The 19,248-nt window shown below is 54.4% G+C and overlaps 5 protein-coding genes across 5 annotated transcripts in view; 1 reads left to right on the top strand and 4 right to left on the bottom strand.

The window, feature by feature from the left end:
- EIF3L (eukaryotic translation initiation factor 3 subunit L) overlaps positions 1-19,248 on the bottom strand; it is a 59,277-nt gene that overhangs the window by 20,074 nt on the left and 19,955 nt on the right. The gene's annotated exons all lie outside the window — the stretch shown is intronic.
- GALR3 (galanin receptor 3) lies at positions 3,377-7,976 on the bottom strand. Its single transcript, XM_059846394.1, has 4 exons — positions 6,649-7,976; positions 6,039-6,114; positions 5,037-5,408; positions 3,377-4,451 (listed from the first exon to the last, which is right to left on the bottom strand). Exons 3-4 carry the CDS (start codon positions 5,384-5,386, stop codon positions 3,554-3,556), a joined length of 1,248 nt encoding a protein of 415 aa, XP_059702377.1. The 5' UTR covers positions 5,387-5,408; positions 6,039-6,114; positions 6,649-7,976; the 3' UTR covers positions 3,377-3,553.
- LOC132327304 (noggin-like) lies at positions 7,881-8,645 on the top strand. Its single transcript, XM_059846395.1, has one exon. It carries the CDS (start codon positions 7,881-7,883, stop codon positions 8,643-8,645), a length of 765 nt encoding a protein of 254 aa, XP_059702378.1.
- Positions 11,400-16,050, bottom strand: GCAT (glycine C-acetyltransferase). Its single transcript, XM_059846393.1, has 9 exons — positions 15,834-16,050; positions 15,615-15,745; positions 14,934-15,035; positions 14,266-14,412; positions 13,840-13,994; positions 13,250-13,332; positions 12,700-12,871; positions 12,170-12,291; positions 11,400-11,767 (listed from the first exon to the last, which is right to left on the bottom strand). Exons 1-9 carry the CDS (start codon positions 16,033-16,035, stop codon positions 11,616-11,618), a joined length of 1,266 nt encoding a protein of 421 aa, XP_059702376.1. The 5' UTR covers positions 16,036-16,050; the 3' UTR covers positions 11,400-11,615.
- Positions 18,142-19,083, bottom strand: LOC132327301 (histone H5). Its single transcript, XM_059846392.1, has one exon. The coding sequence runs from the start codon at positions 18,894-18,896 to the stop codon at positions 18,306-18,308; it is 591 nt and encodes a 196-aa protein (XP_059702375.1). The 5' UTR covers positions 18,897-19,083; the 3' UTR covers positions 18,142-18,305.

Genomic DNA, 19,248 nt, shown 5'->3' with positions numbered 1-19,248 from the left:
TCAAAACCAAATGGCTATAGGAAGTTTGGCCACTGCTTTAGCAGTAACACCAGGTAAGAAAGAGAAAAGCATGTCTGGTTTTCAGTGGAGAAAAAAAATGTATCATGTAGGAATTGTATTCTATGAATCACTACAGTCAGTTCTGCTTTCCTGCCTCAGGGCTTGAAGCTGTGGGCTGCCCTGAGCCATATCATGTGTTTGGCACTGGATGGAGAAAAGTTTTAAGTTTCTTTGCATCAGCCAGTCATACCCAGAGCCTTTAACTACCCTGTCATGCTCAGCAGCTGTATCCAGAATGAGAATTAGGTGCTGGGCAGGAAAGAAGCTGTTCCAGGGAAGGAGAAAACATGGCTTCCTGCTGTGCTGAGAGCTGTTGACTGGCACTGCCTAGTTTTCTTCCTGCTTCTGGCCTAGAGGCTTCAGCTTCTCTCAGCAGCTTTTCTCTGTCCTTGCACCCTGTGCCACAGATTTCCCTGCACAACCCATGAGGCTGGTGGCAGTTCTCTGTGTCCCCCAGAGGTGTCTGCTGCAGTAATGGAGAATAGAAACAACAGCACAGGTTTCCCTCTGCTATTTATTTTGCCATTAGAATCAGTCCAAACTCCTCATTTTCTTTGTGCTGCACCATCAAATGCACCCCCCTAGATCCCTTCCTGGGCAATGATTAGTCCCTGTTCTCAGGGCCATGAGATCAACTGGAACTTTAGGCTTTGGTTCCCCCTCACCACTACCTGACCTCCAAATACACTTTATTTCCCCTCCTGATTCAGAGCATGTGATCTGCAGAATTCCCAGCCATTGAACCCAGCAGCAACCTCCCTGGCTCTAAGGCTGCTGCTGTACTGTAAGATGCAGCCAAAACCAGCCTGACTGAGGGTCTGCCTCGAGCAAGCAAACAGCTGAGGACCTGCTTGTGTCTCACAGAGGAGCCATGGCAGAAGCAACAGCTCTGACAAGGCCTCCCAGCAAAGCTGCATGGATGTTACTAAGCAAATGACCTTTCTCTAGAGCAGTCACTTCACCCACATAATCGAGTGCAAAGCACACACTGCAATGTGTGTGAACATCAAGAACTTGTTCAGCTCTTCAGCAGCCAAAATAATTAATCTCCAACAGCTAAACTCATTTACCTCCTCCACCTTTGCCTTTCTAGCAGACTTCAAATCCAGCACAGCAATTATCTGCGCTGCTAAGGAAGCCCCATGAAGCGTCTTTGCAAACTTCTCACCCTTTCATCCACTTCCTTTGCTCACTCTGTGAACAAAGGTCTCTTCCATCACAGAAAGATACTTACAAAAAGATCTCTTCTTCATGCATTGTGCCTGGCCAGCCTGGGGAGCAGTTCTGGGCAGGCCAGGGCCCATGGAGTGACTAGGTGGAGGAATCAGCAAGTTTTAATTAGGAAGATGATAAAGGAGGTATGGCAAACAGTGTTCCTCTGGGGGTTTTTTATGAAATCACTAAGAGGGGAAGAGAGCACATGGAAGAATTAAAATAATCAGCTGGCAACCTGCTAGTGCTGGTCATAGATTAGCAACCAGCAGCTAAACCCAAAAGTAAATAACCAAAATTCCCTTCCCAGGGTTGCCAGATTTACACACAGGGTCATAAGCAGGATAAGCTTCTTGGCACCTGGGTCTAGCACTTCCCAGTATGTCAGGCTCATGTCCCACATGCCAGGGAGATGCCAGACACCAGGATCAGCACACAGTTTGCAGGACTAAGTGACTCCACAGAGAAGAGCTGATGCTTACCACTAGACACAAAACCCTGACCTGCTCACACCTCTCCCATTTCATCTAACCTGTTCCAGATCTTGGAACAGCTGCACTCTACTGATGTGGAAAACCAGTCCCTGCAGGGTTAAAGATGAGCTTGTCAGCCTGAGTGGCGAAAAGCAGGATAGAAAATAAGAGAAAAGGGTAATTAATTAAAGCAAGAAGCTGGGAGCAGAGACTGCAGAATGCCAATCAGTCTGGAGGGAAGGCTGCGTGGAAAGCAGCAATCAAACTCCTTCAGTTTTAATTAAACCTGTCTCTCTATCAAGGATGTGACATCTTTGCTTCACCTCTGCTTTTGAACTGAGAAACCAGTTGGAGCATGTAAACTGGTACTGGATAGACAGGAATTCCCTTCTGGCTTCAGAGCCTTCCCAACCCAGGCTGAGCACCTGCCCTTCCTGCTCATGTGCTCCCCAAAACTGGGGCTTAGCACCAAGCAGAACGTAGTGAAGGGGCCCAGGGCTTGCAGCCACTTGTCATGCTAAATGCTAAAGATCTCCCCAAGATCTTCCCTGTCCTCTCTGTCCTGTTTCATTTAGGCTTCACCCCAGCAGCAGCCAGTCCTGACCTGATCTGCCCCATTTGCAACCTGGGACCAGGAAGAACAGGGTCGGGGGGAGCAACAGCCCAGCTGCTTCTAGGCAAGAACAGGCAGCGTCCAGCTGTGCCACGTCATTGTTCCTGACTGCTGTTCCCTTCTCCCTCCAATGCTTTGGGCTGTGGAGCGATTCTTAACCTGAAGAAATGATGAGACCACGTGGGCTGGCTACCAGCCGTGGCATAATGTGCAGAGGGTGGCTGCAGAACTCACTGTTCCCAGGAAGGCACACTGGACACGTTTCTGAAAGAGATCTGCTGTAGAGGAGTGGCAGCCACCACGAAAGGAGAGAGGTGGAAAAATCAGAAACAGGGAGTGAGGCAAGGGAGGCCCAAAGTGCAGAAAGCAACATCAAGCACTTGAATGGAAAAAGAAAACTAATTGCCAGCACTGTTGGCCTTTCCCTTCAGTTAGCCTCCGCACAGAAAAAGGGATGTCCTTGGAGCCAAGCTCTAGCAAGGTGAACAACAGCTTCAGTGACCATTAAAAATACCATGTCAGCTGGGAATTAAGAGTGGGCAGGACAAAGCAAAAAGGAAAGATTTATGCAAACAGAAGCAGGGAAAAAGAAGAGAAATAGGGGGGAGATCATGGCTCTGCTCATGCACATCACAGCTCTGCAAGCTGCCTGATGTCACCCAGCCCCACTGTACAATGCCTACAGCACTGGCTGAGGCCAAAACTCCTTTACTTTTGACACAACTTCCAGCACCATGCATGGGGACAAGTGAGGACACCAGAAGATTTTGTAGCCCACACAGGGCTCAGCACACCTACAAGTGCCATGACAACCTGTAATTGTTTTCCAGCTTCAGTGAGAAAGTCTGGGTGTCCCACAATATCACAGCTTTCCCTAAACACTTTTTCCTAAGCTTCCCAATTTTCACCTTCTCTTAAGAAATTACAGGTACAGACCTGCCTCACATTAAGGGTTACATATTCAGGATCCACACAGCACTAATTAAACACCATACGTAATTAAAGAAAAGGACGGCTGTTGCAGTCACTTAAAGTTTACCGTGAATATTGAGCTGGGATGATGGCAAGTCTCAGACATGAGTACATAAAACCATTTCAGTGGGGATAAGAAGTGGGCATGATGTCCTGGAGGAAAGCAAAACCACTATGATGTGGTCAGAAAATGTGATGCAAATTGAGACTTTTTCTAGCCTCTCTAGCCCTTTTCTAGGGCTTCTTCTTGGCCTTGTCCAACAGCTCCTCTTAGAGGGGTCACATCTAGGGAATGGCCAGCTGTTGCCAAAATTTCCTCCTCCAGTAGCTCCTTCTGAACAGAGACCATGGCATCTTGTACCTGCCGAGTCCATGCTCTGGCACGACTGGGACCTTCATGGTCCCTCTTTCTGGTGTTCTCTTCTGGGGCTTGGGTCACCTCAGTGTTGCCTCCATAGAAATCTCCTGTCCTATTGGCAAAACCTCTTCCCACATTGACCATATGGACTTTTCTTCCAGCTCTCTTCTTCTTCTTTTTCCTGATCTTTTTCTGAAAGAAGAGGCAGGTGAAGGCCTGCTTGAAACGCTTGCGGAAATGCTTGGAGATGAGGGCATAGACAATGGGGTTGAGGCAGGAGTTGGTGTAGGAAAGGCAGTGGGAAGCCAGGCGGAAAGCGTAAGTGGCCCGGTTGAAGGGAAAGTCGCCAAACCAGAAGCAGAGGATGACCAGGTGGTGGGGCAGCCAGCAGAGGCAGAACAGGATGGCCACTGTGACAATCATCTTGGTGACCTTACGCTTGGCTTTCCGAGACTCTGAGATTCTTTCTATGGGGTCTACAGAAGTCCACAAGAACTTGATGGTCCTCGAGTATGCCAGGCTCACCACGGTCACAGGCAGCAGGTATCCAAATACAAACGTGAGGATGTCCAGAACCTTTCGGTGCTGGTCCTCCCAGATGGGGACACAGATGGGCACACCATGGTAGTGGATTATCTGGTAGTAACTGAGGTAAGGCCCTGCGAAGAGCATCGACAGTGACCAGATTACCACAATGGCCACTCCTGCATTTCGAGATGTGCGGAGATCCCGAGACTTCAGCGGATAGCGAATGGCCAAGTACCTGGCAAGGAGGGGAAGGAGAAGGAGAGACAAAACACAACACGGGTGAGATGAGGTATTCTTCCTGCCCTGTGGAGCTGCCATCTGTGTACCCATTCCCATGCAGCCACCCATCTCTTCCCTCCCAAATCTCTTGGGAGTGAGGGTTACAGTGAATTCACAAAACTATCAGGGTAATTCCAACAGTGGGCCTGGGATCTCTATCGTCCACTCTGCTGTGCTAGCTCAGGAAAGGCAAGCAGTGTATCTTTTGAACCAGATAAGAGAAGGATAGGAGTAGGACTCTCCTGTTCCTTCTGAGTTGTGTTGCTGCCCTGGGGGTTTTGCTGTTCTTGCTTATGCATGGTGGACTCCCCTCTTTCCCAAGTGAGCACTGGGTAATTAGGCTGAGGGCTTTGCTTGGTAGAGGGGGAGGGCATGGGGAGCTGGAGAGACTGGCTCTGCAGGCCCTATCTCTGGGGAGACCTGGCCTGCTTCTTACAGGACACCCAACAGGGTAAGTAATGGCCTTTCTCCCACCCTTAGCTCAAGAATGGCAAACACACTGTCCCTGAGCTGCAGAAGTCAAAGGGAAGGGGATACTTACCTGTCAACAGAGACGGCAGCCAGGGTAAAGCTGCTGGCATACATGGTGAGGTAGATCAGGAAATGCACAGCCTTGCAGGCAAAGGCCCCAAAGAGCCACCCATCCAGGGTGTAAATGGTGGCCTGGAAAGGGACACAGCAGATGATGAAGCACAGGTCAGCCACAGCCAGGTTGAGGATGAAGAGGTTGGTGGTGGAGTACTTGACTTGGCCATTCCACAGCAACACAGCCAGCACCAGCCCATTTCCCACAGTACCCACAAGGAAGATGAGGGAGAAGATGATGGGCACAATAATCCCTGCTGCTCGTAGCTCCAGGCTGTCAGAAGAGATGTTCAATCCCCCTGGCATCTTCCTGTCAGACTGTAGGGACCTGCATTGGGAGAAAGGGATAATAGGTCCCAAGGTGCCTGACCCCAGCCTTTGACACTCACGTTTCTCCCAGAGATGCCAATCCCAACCAGCTGGTTAAATGATGCCACCAAGACCCTTGTGACATCACTGGCAAGAATGCTGTTGTGGTCAGTCAGCCCACATCTGCCTGGCTTGAGCAGAGCTGAAGCCTCTTTCTCCTGCCCAGATTCACATTGCCATCAGAACATCTCCTGTGCTCCCAGCACCCCAAAGGAGCACTCTGGCCCTGCCACCTGGCCTCACCCACCTTCCTCCTACATTCCCAAATCTGCTAAACCCCTAGGGATTGCTTGCTTTGGCAAGTCTAAACCCTGACCAAAGTTCAACAGGGTCTGGCCATCTGTCCATGGAGTAGGAGGAGGCTCCCATGGGCTGTAAGTGGTCCCAGCACACTCAGCCCAGGGCTGTGCCACCTCCTGCAGCAAGGGACCCGATGCCTGGATCACACCCCACAGCAGCACACAGCACCCCAACACATTCCCACCCCAAGGGAACTCCTTAAGCTGGGACCCCCTGCACCCTGGAGCTGACTGCCCCTTGCTCCCTGTGCAGTAGCTACGCTCCACAGAGCAAAGGCAACTAAATGCACCTTTTCCCTGATGCTGAGAGGTGGTCACAGGCTGGATGGCAGGTAGGAGAGGATGGGGAGGAGACCCTGGAGCCACCTGAAATACAACAGGATGATGAGTGTGAAGAAGCCTGTTATTATCACAGCTCAAGGTAATGTGATTTGCTGCAAAACTTCCTCCAGCCCTGAGTAACACTGTGCTCAGGCAGGGAACACCAACAGCCTATCTCTAAATAAGCCTTCTCCTTGTTATCCTATCATTAGAACAAATTGTCCTTCTCTGAGCAAAAACAGAGAAGAAAAGACACTTATCTAGCTACTGTTGACAAGCAATTAACTCGGTTTTGGGTCATGCAAGCTCCTTCACTCCATGCTCCCCCATCCCTCAGCTCATGTCACTTCTGCTTCCCAGCTTCTTTGTATATCACACCAAGAGACTGTCCCTGCCTCTCTGCATCTTTGGTCCCCTCTGTCCTACTGATAGCTACCCTCCAGCTTATCCATCGGGCCCCATGGGATCTCCTCACTGAAGCAGAGGAGCCCGGTCTCCTTCTGGGCATGCAAAATGCACCAGGGTGTCTGTGCTCAGGGAGTCTGAGGCCACCTTTCAGCTTTGGAAGCCAGTACTCACCTTTTTGAGGAAGGGCCTGCAGCTTTGCCACTCGCTTAGGGGGAGACCTCCAGTCCAGCCCACGCAGTGGTAGCGGGAAGATGCAGACCACAGGGGAGTTTATCTGGGCAGCTCGGTTATTCCAGTCGCTCCTGCCTGGTGCTCCACTGCCTCCCCCTGCCCGCCACCAGCTCTCCTCTCTCTCTGACTCCCCCTTTTCCCTCCCTCTGCTCTTGCTGCTGATCCATAGTTCTCTGTTGGTTTTTTTTCCCCTCTCCCTGAGGTTGGGTTTGGAATTAACTCCTCTCTGCCCAGCTTTCCTGCAGGCTCAGCTGCTCCTTGCTCCTCCTGCTGAGAAGGGGGTGGCAGAGAGAAAGCTCACTACTCTCTGGTGGAAAAGGGAGGATGGAGGGGGAAAGGGTCCTTTGGACCTCAGCAGCCACCTCTCAAAGCTGGGTGTTCAGGAGGTGTTTTCCAACACCTCCAGGGAATGTAAATATCCCATATCTGTGAGCCTCATTCCTGCCCTGTCCCTCAAATATAGGGTCCCAAACCCTCTGGACGATGAGCAATTAATTGCTTTTACTAGATGTTATTAATTAATTGTTAGTAGCATTGAACAGATTGAGCCTCTCCCACAACGTCTGACCTAGGGAAGGAAGAGAAAGCCAGTTTTGGATTCCATCCAGTCCAGGTCTCCACTCCATCAGTACTACAGTATGGGAGGGAGGACAAAACCTCCAGGATGGCCACCTCCAGAGGTCCAGCTTCATCACAGCTGCCTGGAGACACATGGGGGCTGGACTTAAGTGCCAGGAGAAGACAGTGACCCAGGCAGCCCTACTGCCATGTCCATTCTGGTGACAGGACCTGTGCCATGAGGACTTCCAGCTGCATTGAGCGTGGTTCGGTGATCCTTTCTCAGCAAGACTTAAAGCCCACCAGCTTCCCTTCAATGGGAAGGTTGTGGGGTACCAATGATGATGCAGGATGGGGAGAAGGAGGTGCTGGCCCCTTCCCCTCCTCAGCAGCCCAAATTATCCCCACTGGCTCAGCGGCAGGAGGTACCATGCGGCTTCTCCCCCACACCTGCCCCTCTGGCGGGAAGGAGCGAAGTGTCCCTGCCAGCTCCCTATCAGCCGCTGTAACCAGGGAAAAGGGGAAGGCCATGCCTCGGGACGCGGTGATAACCCAGGAGATGCGGCAGAGTGCAAGCCTGCAGCCGGGCACAGCCTGTCACAGCGCCGCTCGCCATGGAGGGACCACACCGCAGCTGCCTCCTCCTCCTCCTCTGCCTGCTCCCACCGCCGGGCATCCCAGGCCCACCGCCGCCTCCGGAGGATCCTCGGGAGCCGCCGCTGCCGCCGTCCGGCACCGCTGACCCCGCGGCGCACCTGCTGCGCGGCCACCCCTCGGCCCCGGTGCGGCCCTACAGCCTGTCGCTGGCCCCCGAGGATTATCGCTACGCCCCCAAGCCCCGGCATCTGCGCCCCGGGCGGCTGCGCCGGCTCCTGGGCTCGGCCTTCGACCCCTTCTGGATGGCGACCGAGGAGCCCCGCGGTCGCAATGGGAGCATCCTCGAGGAGAACCTGGAGTCCATGAACAGGGATCTGGCCGAGGGCGCCGGGCGATATCACCGCAAGCTGTGGCGAGAGGTGGAGGGGCTGGAGCTGCCCACGCTGCTGCCCCCCGCCCCAGAGCTGCCCCCAGAGCTAGCGGGGGCCCTGGCCCGCCGCCTGCGGCAGTGGCTGGTGGAACGGGCCGCCTGCCGCCTCGCCTCCGCCTGGGTCGACCTGGGACCCGTGTTCTGGCCCCGCTGGGTGCGCCACACCACGTGTGAGACCGGCCCGGCCGGCTGCTCCTGGCCCCCCGGCATGGCCTGCCGGCCCGCACAGCTCACCCGCATCAAGCTGCTGGCCTGGCACTGCTGGAGCCCGCAGCCCCCCGGCCCCCCAAACTGCACCTGGCGGCATATCCCCTACCCCGTGGTGGCCGCCTGCAAGTGCTCCTGCCGCTGAGGGGGCTGCGGGGGCTACGGAGGTACCTCCCGGTGCCTGCTCTTGCGGCCAGAAGGCCTGAAAAGGCAAAAGTCTGCCTGGACTCACCCTCGGAGCTGGGGAAAAATTCTCAAGCAGAAATAAATCTCCAGGAAGGAAGTGGGGATGGCTGTGGTCGTTGCTGTGTCTCGCCAGAACCCCTGGGTGGGGGGTGCAGCCGCTTCCCTCCTCACCCACCAGTGCTGTGAGGCATTAGCACCAGCGGAGGCCCTAGTGCAGCATTTATCTCCCTCCAGCAAAGGACGAGGGATGGAAAAATATGGCACTGAACGGCAGGTTTAGTCCCCATTTGCACCAGCTCCATCTGGCTCAGTCCAAGCTGGGGCACCCCTGCCTGCATGGGTGGGGCTGCAGGCAAGGAGCCAGGGCAGGGAATTCCAGCAAAAGGTAGAGATGGGTCACTGCTGGGGGTGGAAACAGAAACGTGGAGAGGGGCTGGAGTGAATCAGTGGGCAGTGGGGTATTTCGGGACTGCAACAAGACAGCCTAGTGAGCACAGAAGTGGGAAGTGGGCCATGACCCAGGGCTGGAAGCATTTCTCGGGCTAGGTGTGTATGAAAATGGGATGGGATAGGATAGTCCCCTACTTTGAGATAAAATGGGTGAAATACATGGATCTCCTACCTATCCCACAGTGCAGAGGGTGATAGCCCCAGACTCAGGACTGCCTGAGCAGCATACAGGGTATGGGGTAGGTTAGGGAGCCCGGGGTGGGAACTGCATCCTCAAAAAGTGGCATCTGCCTCTACATTCCACTCAGCAAAACAATCCTCTGCTTTCTGGGCTAAAAGCTGCCTAGAGCTGTAGATCAGACTTAGGCTGGAAGGCCTTGAAGCAATAAAGAGCAGGAAGATGTGCCTCAATTCAATATTAACATGATGCCTCCAAGTCAATGAGTACAGCATTATTCATTAGCAGTGTGCCATAATCTTACCCTCCTGCCTTCCTGGGATTCCAGCACTATACAGTCTGTTCCCCAGACAGCTCCACAGCCTGCTGCTGAGCTTGGCCTTGAAGCAGGCAGAGTGCAGGGGGCCGGCTGCTGAGGCACCCGAGAGATACAGAGGTCAGAGGGAGGTCAGTGCGTCTGGCGAGAAGAGGAGCAGAAGGGCGAGCCCACACATGCATGCAAAAACAACTGTGAGCATCACAGGAGGGAGGCTGCTTTGCTGCTCTGGCCTGCAGCTGAGCAGAGAGACATCGGTCGGGCTGCTCTGCCAATGAGGAGGACTTGAAAGCTGGAGCAGGGTTAAACTGCTTGGGTTGTCTGCCCTGAGTGGAGCAGAGGCATCAGCCAGGATGCCTGCAGAGGGCCAAGGGAGAGGGGGAGACCAGGGCTGGGGACCAGCAGGAGAGAAATGCGAGGGAGGATGGTACAGGTGTGCAATGGAGGTGTGCAGGTAGGGGGAGCAAAGGGTGCACATGCATTGGGCTCAAACCAGCTGCAATTCAGTTCAGGGTCTCAAACCACCCTGAGCCCACCTGGCTGAACTTTCATCTCTTCCAGGTTGCACAAGGGGCCCGCGAGCAATCTCCCTGCCTTCCCCACGCCAAAGTACTGCCTGTTGAAAAGGGTTTGCAGCACTGCAAGGGTGCCACAGAAAGGGAAGTCCATACTGTGGTTTATCAGCAGGCTGAGTTCAGGGCCTGTGGGGATGGAAAACTAAACAAAATCAAGCACACAAGACTACCAGCTGTTCCAAAAGATGTTGGTTGCAGTCCTGTTGAACCTACGAGACACACTTCTCCCCTGTCCTTTGCATCCTTGTAAAGCCCTACAATCCTGGATTAACACCTGTATTCTTCTGCAGTTGCTCTGGCTCAGGTCAGACATTTTTGCCCTGTAGTTTGCTCCCTGACAGCCTAGTGACACATAAGGACTTCAGAGCAGGTCTTTGCTGATACAACCCAGTGCTCCAGCACTCAGGCACACAGCACACTGCATTTCAGCTAGAATTTGTCCCTGGCTGCAGCTACTCATTCAGCACATAGGCAGCTGGCAGGACACACAATTTCTGATCTGGAACAAAACTGATGCAAACAAAGAAATCCTAAGAGATGCCCAGGTCCCACTTGTGCCTTTTTGAATGCTGAATTACTACAGCACAGCTTGTAGGAGCAAATCCAGAGATTCCTGCCATATGGAAGAAAATTAAAGGTTTCTGTCACCTGCTCTGCCCCTGGCCTCGGCCTCAATCAGATGCAGATCCTCTCACCATGCTGCTGCCTCTGCCACCTCAGCTTGCTCACTGCCTGATGGCCTCTCTGGGGCAAGAATGTCTTTCCCAGGCCAAGTTTGGGACCACTGAAGCAACTGGCAAAGCCTTGTAGCTGGGGACCAAGCAAGCCTCACAACTAACACCTGAGAGTGAGGAGAGAAAGGAGCACTGGAGCGTTGGTGGGCCCATGTCCTCCTTCCCTAACCAGCTGGTGGTGGCACAGGTTGCAAAGGGCTTGGGAAACACCCCTGCCTCAGTGGGGAACTGCAGCAGTCAGATCTGCCAGGGTGGTGCTGCGAGACCCACAGGATAGCATAGAAGAAGCAGGCAACATCATCAATGCTGTTATTTCCATCAGCAGGAGAGAGCAGGAACTGCAGTGCTTCAGCATCTGGACTGAGGCTTCAGGGAAGGCACAGCAGAGCATCTGGTCACAGAGTGAGATGATGGGGATGGAGTGCAGCTCCTGGATGAGGAAATAGGAGGCAGACAAATATCCGCTGCACTGCAGGACACCTTTAATGACACTTTTAAGTGCTGGTTGCCAGTGCTGCTCCCAGCACACTGCAACAGCCAGCTGTGACTCATGACGCAGGCTGTCATGCCTTGAGGAACAGTCCTGCTTTTGGCAGTGTGCTGCTCAGGCCTTTTTCCCCATCAGAGGCACTTGGTTGTGGACAGGGATGGTGCTGAAGAGGTGTTTTCTGGCCCCTCAAGGCAGCGCTCCGTGTTTCCGTCCCACCTGGGTGAAGGCTTCCACGCAGCAGTCGATGTCCTCGTCGCTGTGCACGGCCGAGATCTGCACCCGAATGCGTGCCTTGCCCTTGGGCACCACGGGGTAGCTGAAGCCAATCACGTAAATGCCTGGGGAGGAAACACAGGCAGAGTCAGAGCTGGCTGAAAAGGAGGCAGGCTGAGGTGTACTGGGTGACAGAAAGGCTCCCCTCCCAATAACCACTTCCAGCCTTCAGGGTTTTCAAGTGCCATCTGCTCCCAAGCATGGAAATGAGGTCAAGGGCCAGAAATGGGGATGGAGTCCAGCATAGCAGGACAAGAGCATTAATGTAGATCCCCTCCCTAACAGAAAAGGAAGGTGTAGCCAGCAACATCTGGGGGAGACCATGAGGACATTTGCAGCTGGAAGGTGGAGGAGTACTGGATTTCATGCAGGAACATCCTCTGAAGGAGGGCTTGTGGTGGCAGCACCACCAACTGTCCCTTCCCTCAGGGAATGTGTCTGCATACTGAGCTCCTTCCCCAGATCACCTCTGTTGAGCATGTCCTCTGCCATCACTGAGGCCAGCCGAGCATCCCCCAGCATGACTGGACAGATGGGGTGGTCTTTCCCTGAGATGGTGAAGCCAGCTGCCATCATCTTACTTCTGAACCTGGTGAAGGAAACAACAGGATGAGTAAAAAGCCTCAACAACTCTGTCCTTGGAGACCACTGCCTTTCTTTCCCCTGGGAGCCCTGCCCCCTGAGAACTGGGTAAAGTTTGCTCCACTGATCATCTTCTGTGCAGGGAAGAGATCTCCCCTCTTGGACTGACCTCCTGCCATGTCCTGCTCAGCATAATGGGACTGCAGATTCTTGAGTGGACAATGTGCCCCAGCTCACAGAGCATCCAAATGTGACACATCTACCTGACACAGACAGGCACATCCTGCAGCTTTCCCTGAGCCCTGGTTTGCCAACTGTCTTCACAGTTATCATGGGAAAGGAGGGGTGAATAAATCACAGACAACTCACTCCTAACAAAGCTGCCCCTGCTCCAACCCCCATATGGCCCCCTCACCGTTGGGTTTTGGCAGCCATAGACTGTGCAATGGCATTGCTCTCCATGAGCAGGTCCAGGGCCTTGGATGCACAGCCCACCACGGCAGGGGGCAGGCTGTTGGAGAAGAGGTACGGGCGGGAACGCTGCCGGAGCAGATCGATGAGGGGTTTGGGACCTGTTGTGTACCCGCCTGCAGACGAAGGAGAGAGAATTGGACAAGGCACCCCAGGGTGACCTGTTTAAAGTGAGGCTTCTTGATAAAGCCAACCTGGCACCTATAGCAGGAATTTAGGTACAAACTAGGTCTAAAAATCACAGCTGATGCTTTTGACCAAGAGCTTCCACCTTGATCCCAAAGGTAAATGCATGCAAAAGATGACAGTGTAAGGGGCACGTGTCAGGATCTCCCTTAATCCTTCGGCAACATCCCAAGCCAAGCCTTATGCCACCAGTGGAAAAGGATAACATGCATTTGTTACTCTATCATTTGGGAGAGGAAGGAAATGTAAGACTGATGCTGTAAAGCTCTTTAGGGCATGCAGCATGCTGGACAGGAAAATGCCTTCACCTGCAGCTCCTCCAAGAGCTTTTCCTAGGGTAGAATTGATGATGGTGACTTTGTCCATCACTCCCAGGAGCTCATCAGTACCCCTGCAGAAAAAGAAACATCACATTATCAGCTCTGCCAGCATGCACCAGGGAAGCTGCTGGATAACTCAAGGAAAACAAAGCACTGTTAGTCAGGTCTCTGACATCCCTCCTTCTAGACAAGAAAGAATAGCTCCTTGAGATAGTTCAACCTGAGTGTTCACCTTACTCTCCTGCAGAAAGCCTAAGCTAGGATCTCATCAAGAGCATGGGTTCTTCACCCCTTAGAGATGGCAAAGTGCTCAAACTTCCCACACAGAAATTTAATAGTCCAAACAAAGCACCTGCCAGGAGAGTTGGTGCCCAGATGAGATGGTTACACCATCTGTTACACACTGAGAAGCAGCTGTCACTTGGGGATGGATCACTGCTGAAGTATCTCCTTTCAATCCAAGGGTGCAAAGCCTTCAAGGAGTTCCCACACAAAACCACGCTGGCCATCAGCACCTTTGTCTTCACTTCAGAATTAGTCAGGGTAGGAGGAAGAAACAGGGCTGAGGCAGTACTCACCGCCCGTTGGGTCCCAGGAATCCCGTGGCGTGGCATTCATCAATGAAGACCAGGGCATCGTACTTCTGGGCCAGCTGGCAGATTTCCTTCAGGGGCGCGATGTCACCGTCCATGGAGAAGGCACCGTCAGTGGCCACCAGCCGCAGTCGGTGCTTCTGTTGGAGGGAAAGTGAAGATGTCACCCTGAGGAGAGGAGCTGGCAAAGGGACACACTCAAACTCCTGTATGGAGAGGATGTACCTAACCGAGATGGAGGGGATTGGCATCACAACCAGCTGCTTTGCTACCGTGCCTAACCATGCCTGTCAGCAAAATCAATGCCTATTGCATGGGAAAGGGCAGAGTTCACCCTCCAGGGCTGGTCACTGCACAGGCAGCACAGCTAAGCAATTGCCCTGGCGCTGGGGTGGGAACAGACCTCCATACCTGTGCTTCCTTCAGCTTGGCCTCCAGGTCCTGCATGTCCATGTGCTTGTAGCGGTACTTGTTGGCCTTGCACAGGCGGATCCCATCGATGATGGAAGCATGGTTCAGCTCGTCTGACAGCACTGCATCCTCTGGGGTCAGCAGGGCCTGGCCGTGCCAAACAGAAAGGACCATCCTTTGCTCTGGATGCCACCTCACTGAGATCTCCCAGTCTCCCTCACTACAGAGAACAAGGCTGTGATTGATTCCAGCTGCCACGTCTCTCCTGACACTGCTAAACTTCAGATTTCCTTCCTAGTCACCTTATCCCCTGATTTCTTTATGCCAGGCTCTTGCTTGTGGCTTCTGAGCTCAAAATCTCCCTCCCCCTTTCCTAACATGTAAGATCATGCCTGCCCCTCACCTACACTTTCAGGGGGAGTACAGACCTCTGCAGAAATGGGAGCCCTCCCCAAGAGCTGGAGCTGGCCGGAGACAGCAGAGGTGAGGGTGCTTAAATGCCTCTGCATGGCTTCCCTGGTGCAAGGGCCCCAAGTCAGGCTCCTCACCACCAGCCACTGTCATCTTTTCTGGCCCATAGAGCTCACAGCAGAGCCTCTGGAAGGCATGGCAGCCACATTGTTGTCACCTTCCTCCTCCATGCACAACACAAGGGAAGCCTCATGAACCTCAAAGATACCAGCGTTGGCATCAAAGCAGCTGGCATAGAGAATGGCATCTTCCCGCTGGTGGAAACGTGCAATCTTCTCCTCCAGGTCCTTGTGTATGCTCTAAAGAGAAGAGAGGAGCAGGAGTCAACAGTGGGGCAGCACAAGTTCTTGCTCGCCCACTGCTGTTAAATGCTGACTTGAAAGGGGAGGAGACAGCCAGATTTTATCCAGAAAAGGTGTGTGTGCGTGGGAGAAGTTACTTGTGTTCAGCAAATGCAGCCCTAAAGTATAATTATGGGTTTGGATGCCAGAGCTCAGAAGGGAGACTCCAAGCTCCCCATGCACAAGGGAGAAGCTCTGCTTGTTCTTTGCACTTAACCAAGCAGGACTCAGAAAAGGCTCCAGCAGGGATAAACTGGGCTGGGTCTGATGGAGCCACTTCAAGTCAGGTTCACTTTAATTTTGACCCGAAAGAGAGAGAAAAAGACATTTATTTTCTGAATTCAGAGGGGTGCTCAGTTTCTTTGCTCTCAGGTGTTGTAATGGTTTAAACTGGCGTATTTCCAGATGCTTGGCCAGTGGGGATTTGGCAGGCTCCTTTTCTCACGGGGACACGCATGCCGAGTGGAAGTGCCGAGAGGGGAAGCCTACGTGGGCACCCTGCGAAAGACCCGCGGGGAAGGGGATGCTGCCCGGTACCTGGGTACCGCAGATAAAGCGGACGGAGCTGAGCCCGGCGCCGAACTTCTCCAGGGCCTCCACAGCGGCACGGATCACCTCGGGGTGGCTGGAGAGCCCCAGGTAGTTATTGGCGCAGAAGTTGATGATCCCTGCGGGAATAGAAAGAGAGAAGCAGGGGCATGGCACCGAGGGAAGGGACCGAGAGCCCTCCTCCTCTCCGCGGCCCCGCGCACACACCGGCGCCGCCGCCCGCCAAGCGGAGGTGGGGACCCTGCCGGGAGGCGATGACGCGCTCGCTCTTCCAGGTGCCGGCGCCGCGGATGTCCTCCAGCTCGCTCTCCAGCCGCCGCCGCAGCTGCGCCGCCGCCGCTCCCGACGCGGCCCGGGGGGCGCCCGCCCCGGCCCCGCGCAGCGCCCGCACCGCCGCCGTCCGCCACATCCCGGCGCTCCACCCCGCACGCCCAGGGGCGGGCCCCGGTGTCCAATTGCCGCTAATTAAACAAGGGTTAATTACTGGCCAATGCCCATTGGCCGCCGGGGCACCGCCCCCCGTCGGGCGGGACGAGCGCCGCCGCGGCTGCAGCAGCTTGAAGCGCTTGGGCGCCTCCTCTAGGAGGCGTTCGGCGTCTTCTTTGGAGGAGAGGATCTGTCCCAAAGGGTTTAGGCACTGCAGAGCCAGATATGTGATGCCCGGAGTCTGAGGGATTTTGGGGGAACGCCATATATGAGATTTAGGAACTGTAATGGGGTCTGAGGGATTTCATAGCAACAGGGCACCACGAACATCAAGGATCAACAAGCCTAGGAGCGTTAGGTGCCTCTGCCTAGGGGTTTGGGGTCCTCAACATAGCTGACTTGGATCCTTGCAGATAGGTGGTTATGGGCGCCCACCACTGGGGATAATGAGCCACGGGTCTGTGGCATGTGGGTGTATCCAGCTGAGGTGACCGACAATCCATTGGACAGAGAGGTTTAGGATTTACCAGGCGAAAATTAGAATACCCAGATTCAAGGGATTTAGCGCCTCTGGCTAAATGTGTTTGTAAACTGTAGGCTCGTGGCTTAGACACAAAGGGTCATAGACTGACAGAACGGTTTAGGTTCAAAGGCACCTTAAAAATCATCCAGTTCCAAGCTCATGCTGCTGGGACACCTTCACTAGACCAAGACCAAGTTGGTCAGAGCCCCTTCAAAATTCAGCCTATTTTTAGGGATAGGGCATCCACAATTTCTCTGTTCCATCTGTATTAGGTATCTCCTTCCTCTACTATAGCTGACTGGGGAATTCTGTGGCCGGAGTGGTTTAGACCACCCATTCCAGGGGACTAAGGCACCAGGCTCTTGAAACGTGTTCAGGGTCTTTAGAAGAAAGTGTTCTGGTAGCCTTTGATCCAAGGGTCTTAGGAACAAGAGCCCACAGGGATTAGGTGCATCCAGGCCAATGATTTCAGTATCCTGAAGTATTGAATTTGGAATCCTTAATGGCTAAAGGACTCAGGCACCATTTGCCCAAGTGATTTAGAAAGAACAGGCTGAAGGATTTGGGAGCCATTGGGAGAGGGTGAAGACCCTGGGCTTATGAGAGTTAGGCACAGCAAGTCCAAGGGCCCTGGGCACCCAGAGCCCCTAGGATTTCGGAGCTCCTGGCCCAGGTGGTTTGGGATCCTGATGATCAAGAAGTTTATCTGTCTCTAGCCAAGAGGGATTAGGCAGCCCCTGCCTGAGGTTCAGACCTCGCTGAGCAGTGAGGCCAGCACACAGGCTCCCTGCCAGCCCTGGCTGTCAGGATCACCCAGCCCAGCCCAGGGAGGGGCTCTGGCAAGGGATAGGCAGGCCCTGGAGTTGTGCCGACCTCCACTGGGCACAAAGCCAGAGCCCTCGGGTCACAGCAGGGCTGAGCCCAGCAGTTCTGCCTCACCCTGCCCTGGCTGCCCACCACATCCCACTTGCAGAGCTGTCCACTGCCTCAGGGTGCTCCTGCCTGGGGAGAAAAGATGCTTATGGCTGTGTTTGACCTTTCTCCCCACGGTGATCCCACTTCCCACTTCATGGACACCTTCAGCTCCTTGAAAGCCAATGAGGACAAACTCTGGCCCTGCTCCAGCTCCTCTGATTCCATCCCTGCCCCAAAAGTCCCTGCTGGCACCCAGTTGTGCTAAGGCAGCTCCACAGGCAGGTGGACAGCCCCGGTTATCTCCAGCGCCAGCTCGACCTCACACCCAGCAGCCCAACATTCCTCACCACATCCCCATGGTGGGGAACTGCAGCACTGGATGAGGGAACAGGGTCCCCTTTTCCTCCTCCAGGGAAGGCCAGGGCTTTCGCAGCCATTTGTTCCAGCTTCCCCACCAAAGTGTTTGCCCGGCCCCAGCAAACACGCAACCCCCCCAAAGAGCTGGGGCAGGACCAGGAATTGAAATCCTGCACGACCCCATCAGGCACACAGAGTCACCATGACTCCCAACACACAACAAGCAGTCCAGCGTTAATCAACAGACACACACACAAGAAATTTCTGAGACAGCAGAATAAAAATCCAGACCAGTAACACTTTAAAATAGTTTTTTTCATTCATCAACTGCCTTGTTTCAGCTATTTCAATTCATGAATAGAGCAATTCTTTATAAAATGAAGTAGAAAGGAGTAAAAACAAAGGCAACAGCTATTTACAGAACCAATGGGGAGAGTACCGAAACGCCTCTAGACTTCTCACTTCTTCTTGGGCGACTTGCGGGCACCGGACTTGGCTCTGGATTTCGACCGCCTTGCCTTCTTGGGTTTGGATGCCTTAACAGTCTTTGGCTTCTTGGCTTTCTTCGGGCTCCTTGACTTCTTCCTGGCCTTCCTGGCAGCAGATTTGGGCTTCTTGGCCGGGGACCTGGCTTTCCTGGACCTAGCCGGCTTTCGGGGCGAAGTGGATCTCCTGGCTGTCTTCTTCCTCTTCCTGGAAGGAGACCTCTTCCTGGAAGGAGACCTCTTCCTGGATGGAGACCTCTTTCTCTTGGCCAGGCGGAAAGAGCCGGAGGCACCAACTCCTTTGGTCTGCTTGAGGACTCCAGTGGCCAGCAGGCGCCGAATGGCCAGCCTGATCTGGACGTCGGCATTCTGGCCCACCTTGTAGTTGCTCTTCACGTACTTCTGGATGGACTGCCGGGACGCGCCACCGCGGCTCTTGTCGGCCCGGATGGCCGCCTTGATCATGTCCGAGTACGCAGGGTGGGCCGCTGGCCGCCGCACCGACCGGGCCCGCTTGGGCTTGGTGGCCGAAGCCGGCGGCAGTGGGATCGGGCTGTCGCTCATGGCGAGCGCTTCGTCCCGCGATGCCCCGCTATGCCCTCGCGGCTGGAAGCGTGGCCCGCCCGGCCTGGGACCCCCGCCCCTGGGCGGGGAGAGGCTGGGAAGGGAGCGGTGGGTGCGTGAAGCCGCAGCAGAGCCGGTGCCGCTCTGCCTCCGGTGCCCCCGCTGGTGCCTCTGCGGCCGCGCCCGCCGCGGGCTCCCTTTAAAGCCGCGGTGCGGACCGCGGGGAGGACTGCCCCGCGCGCGCCACCCGTGTCCCCGGGTGTCCCCTGCCACGCCCTGACCCGACCGACCGGGAGGGACAGTGCGGGGGACACTGTGGAATAAATAAGAGTATGTGGGGGAATACATGGTG

Source organism: Haemorhous mexicanus, chromosome 5 (genome assembly GCF_027477595.1).
Source record: "Haemorhous mexicanus isolate bHaeMex1 chromosome 5, bHaeMex1.pri, whole genome shotgun sequence".
NCBI lineage: Eukaryota > Metazoa > Chordata > Aves > Passeriformes > Fringillidae > Haemorhous > Haemorhous mexicanus.
The sequence above is the reverse complement of the archived record's forward strand: the minus strand, read 5'-3'. Positions and strand labels throughout refer to the sequence as shown.

Bases quoted from the DNA above. Each gene is read 5' to 3' on its own strand.
- GALR3 (XM_059846394.1), bottom strand. From the start codon at position 5,386: ATGCCAGGGGGATTGAACATCTCTTCTGACAGCCTGGAGCTACGAGCA. The intron at 4,452-5,036 runs GTAAGTATCCCC...CCTCCTTGCCAG, and splicing joins GCTGCCGTCTCTGTTGACAG to GTACTTGGCCATTCGCTATC.
- LOC132327301 (XM_059846392.1), bottom strand. From the start codon at position 18,896: ATGAGCGACAGCCCGATCCCACTGCCGCCGGCTTCGGCCACCAAGCCC.
- GCAT (XM_059846393.1), bottom strand. From the start codon at position 16,035: ATGTGGCGGACGGCGGCGGTGCGGGCGCTGCGCGGGGCCGGGGCGGGC. The intron at 15,036-15,614 runs GTACCGGGCAGC...TCTTCTCTTTAG, and splicing joins GCTTTATCTGCGGTACCCAG to AGCATACACAAGGACCTGGA. The intron at 12,872-13,249 runs GTGAAGGCATTT...CTTCGTCTGCAG, and splicing joins AGCTCTTGGAGGAGCTGCAG to GCGGGTACACAACAGGTCCC.
- LOC132327304 (XM_059846395.1), top strand. From the start codon at position 7,881: ATGGAGGGACCACACCGCAGCTGCCTCCTCCTCCTCCTCTGCCTGCTC.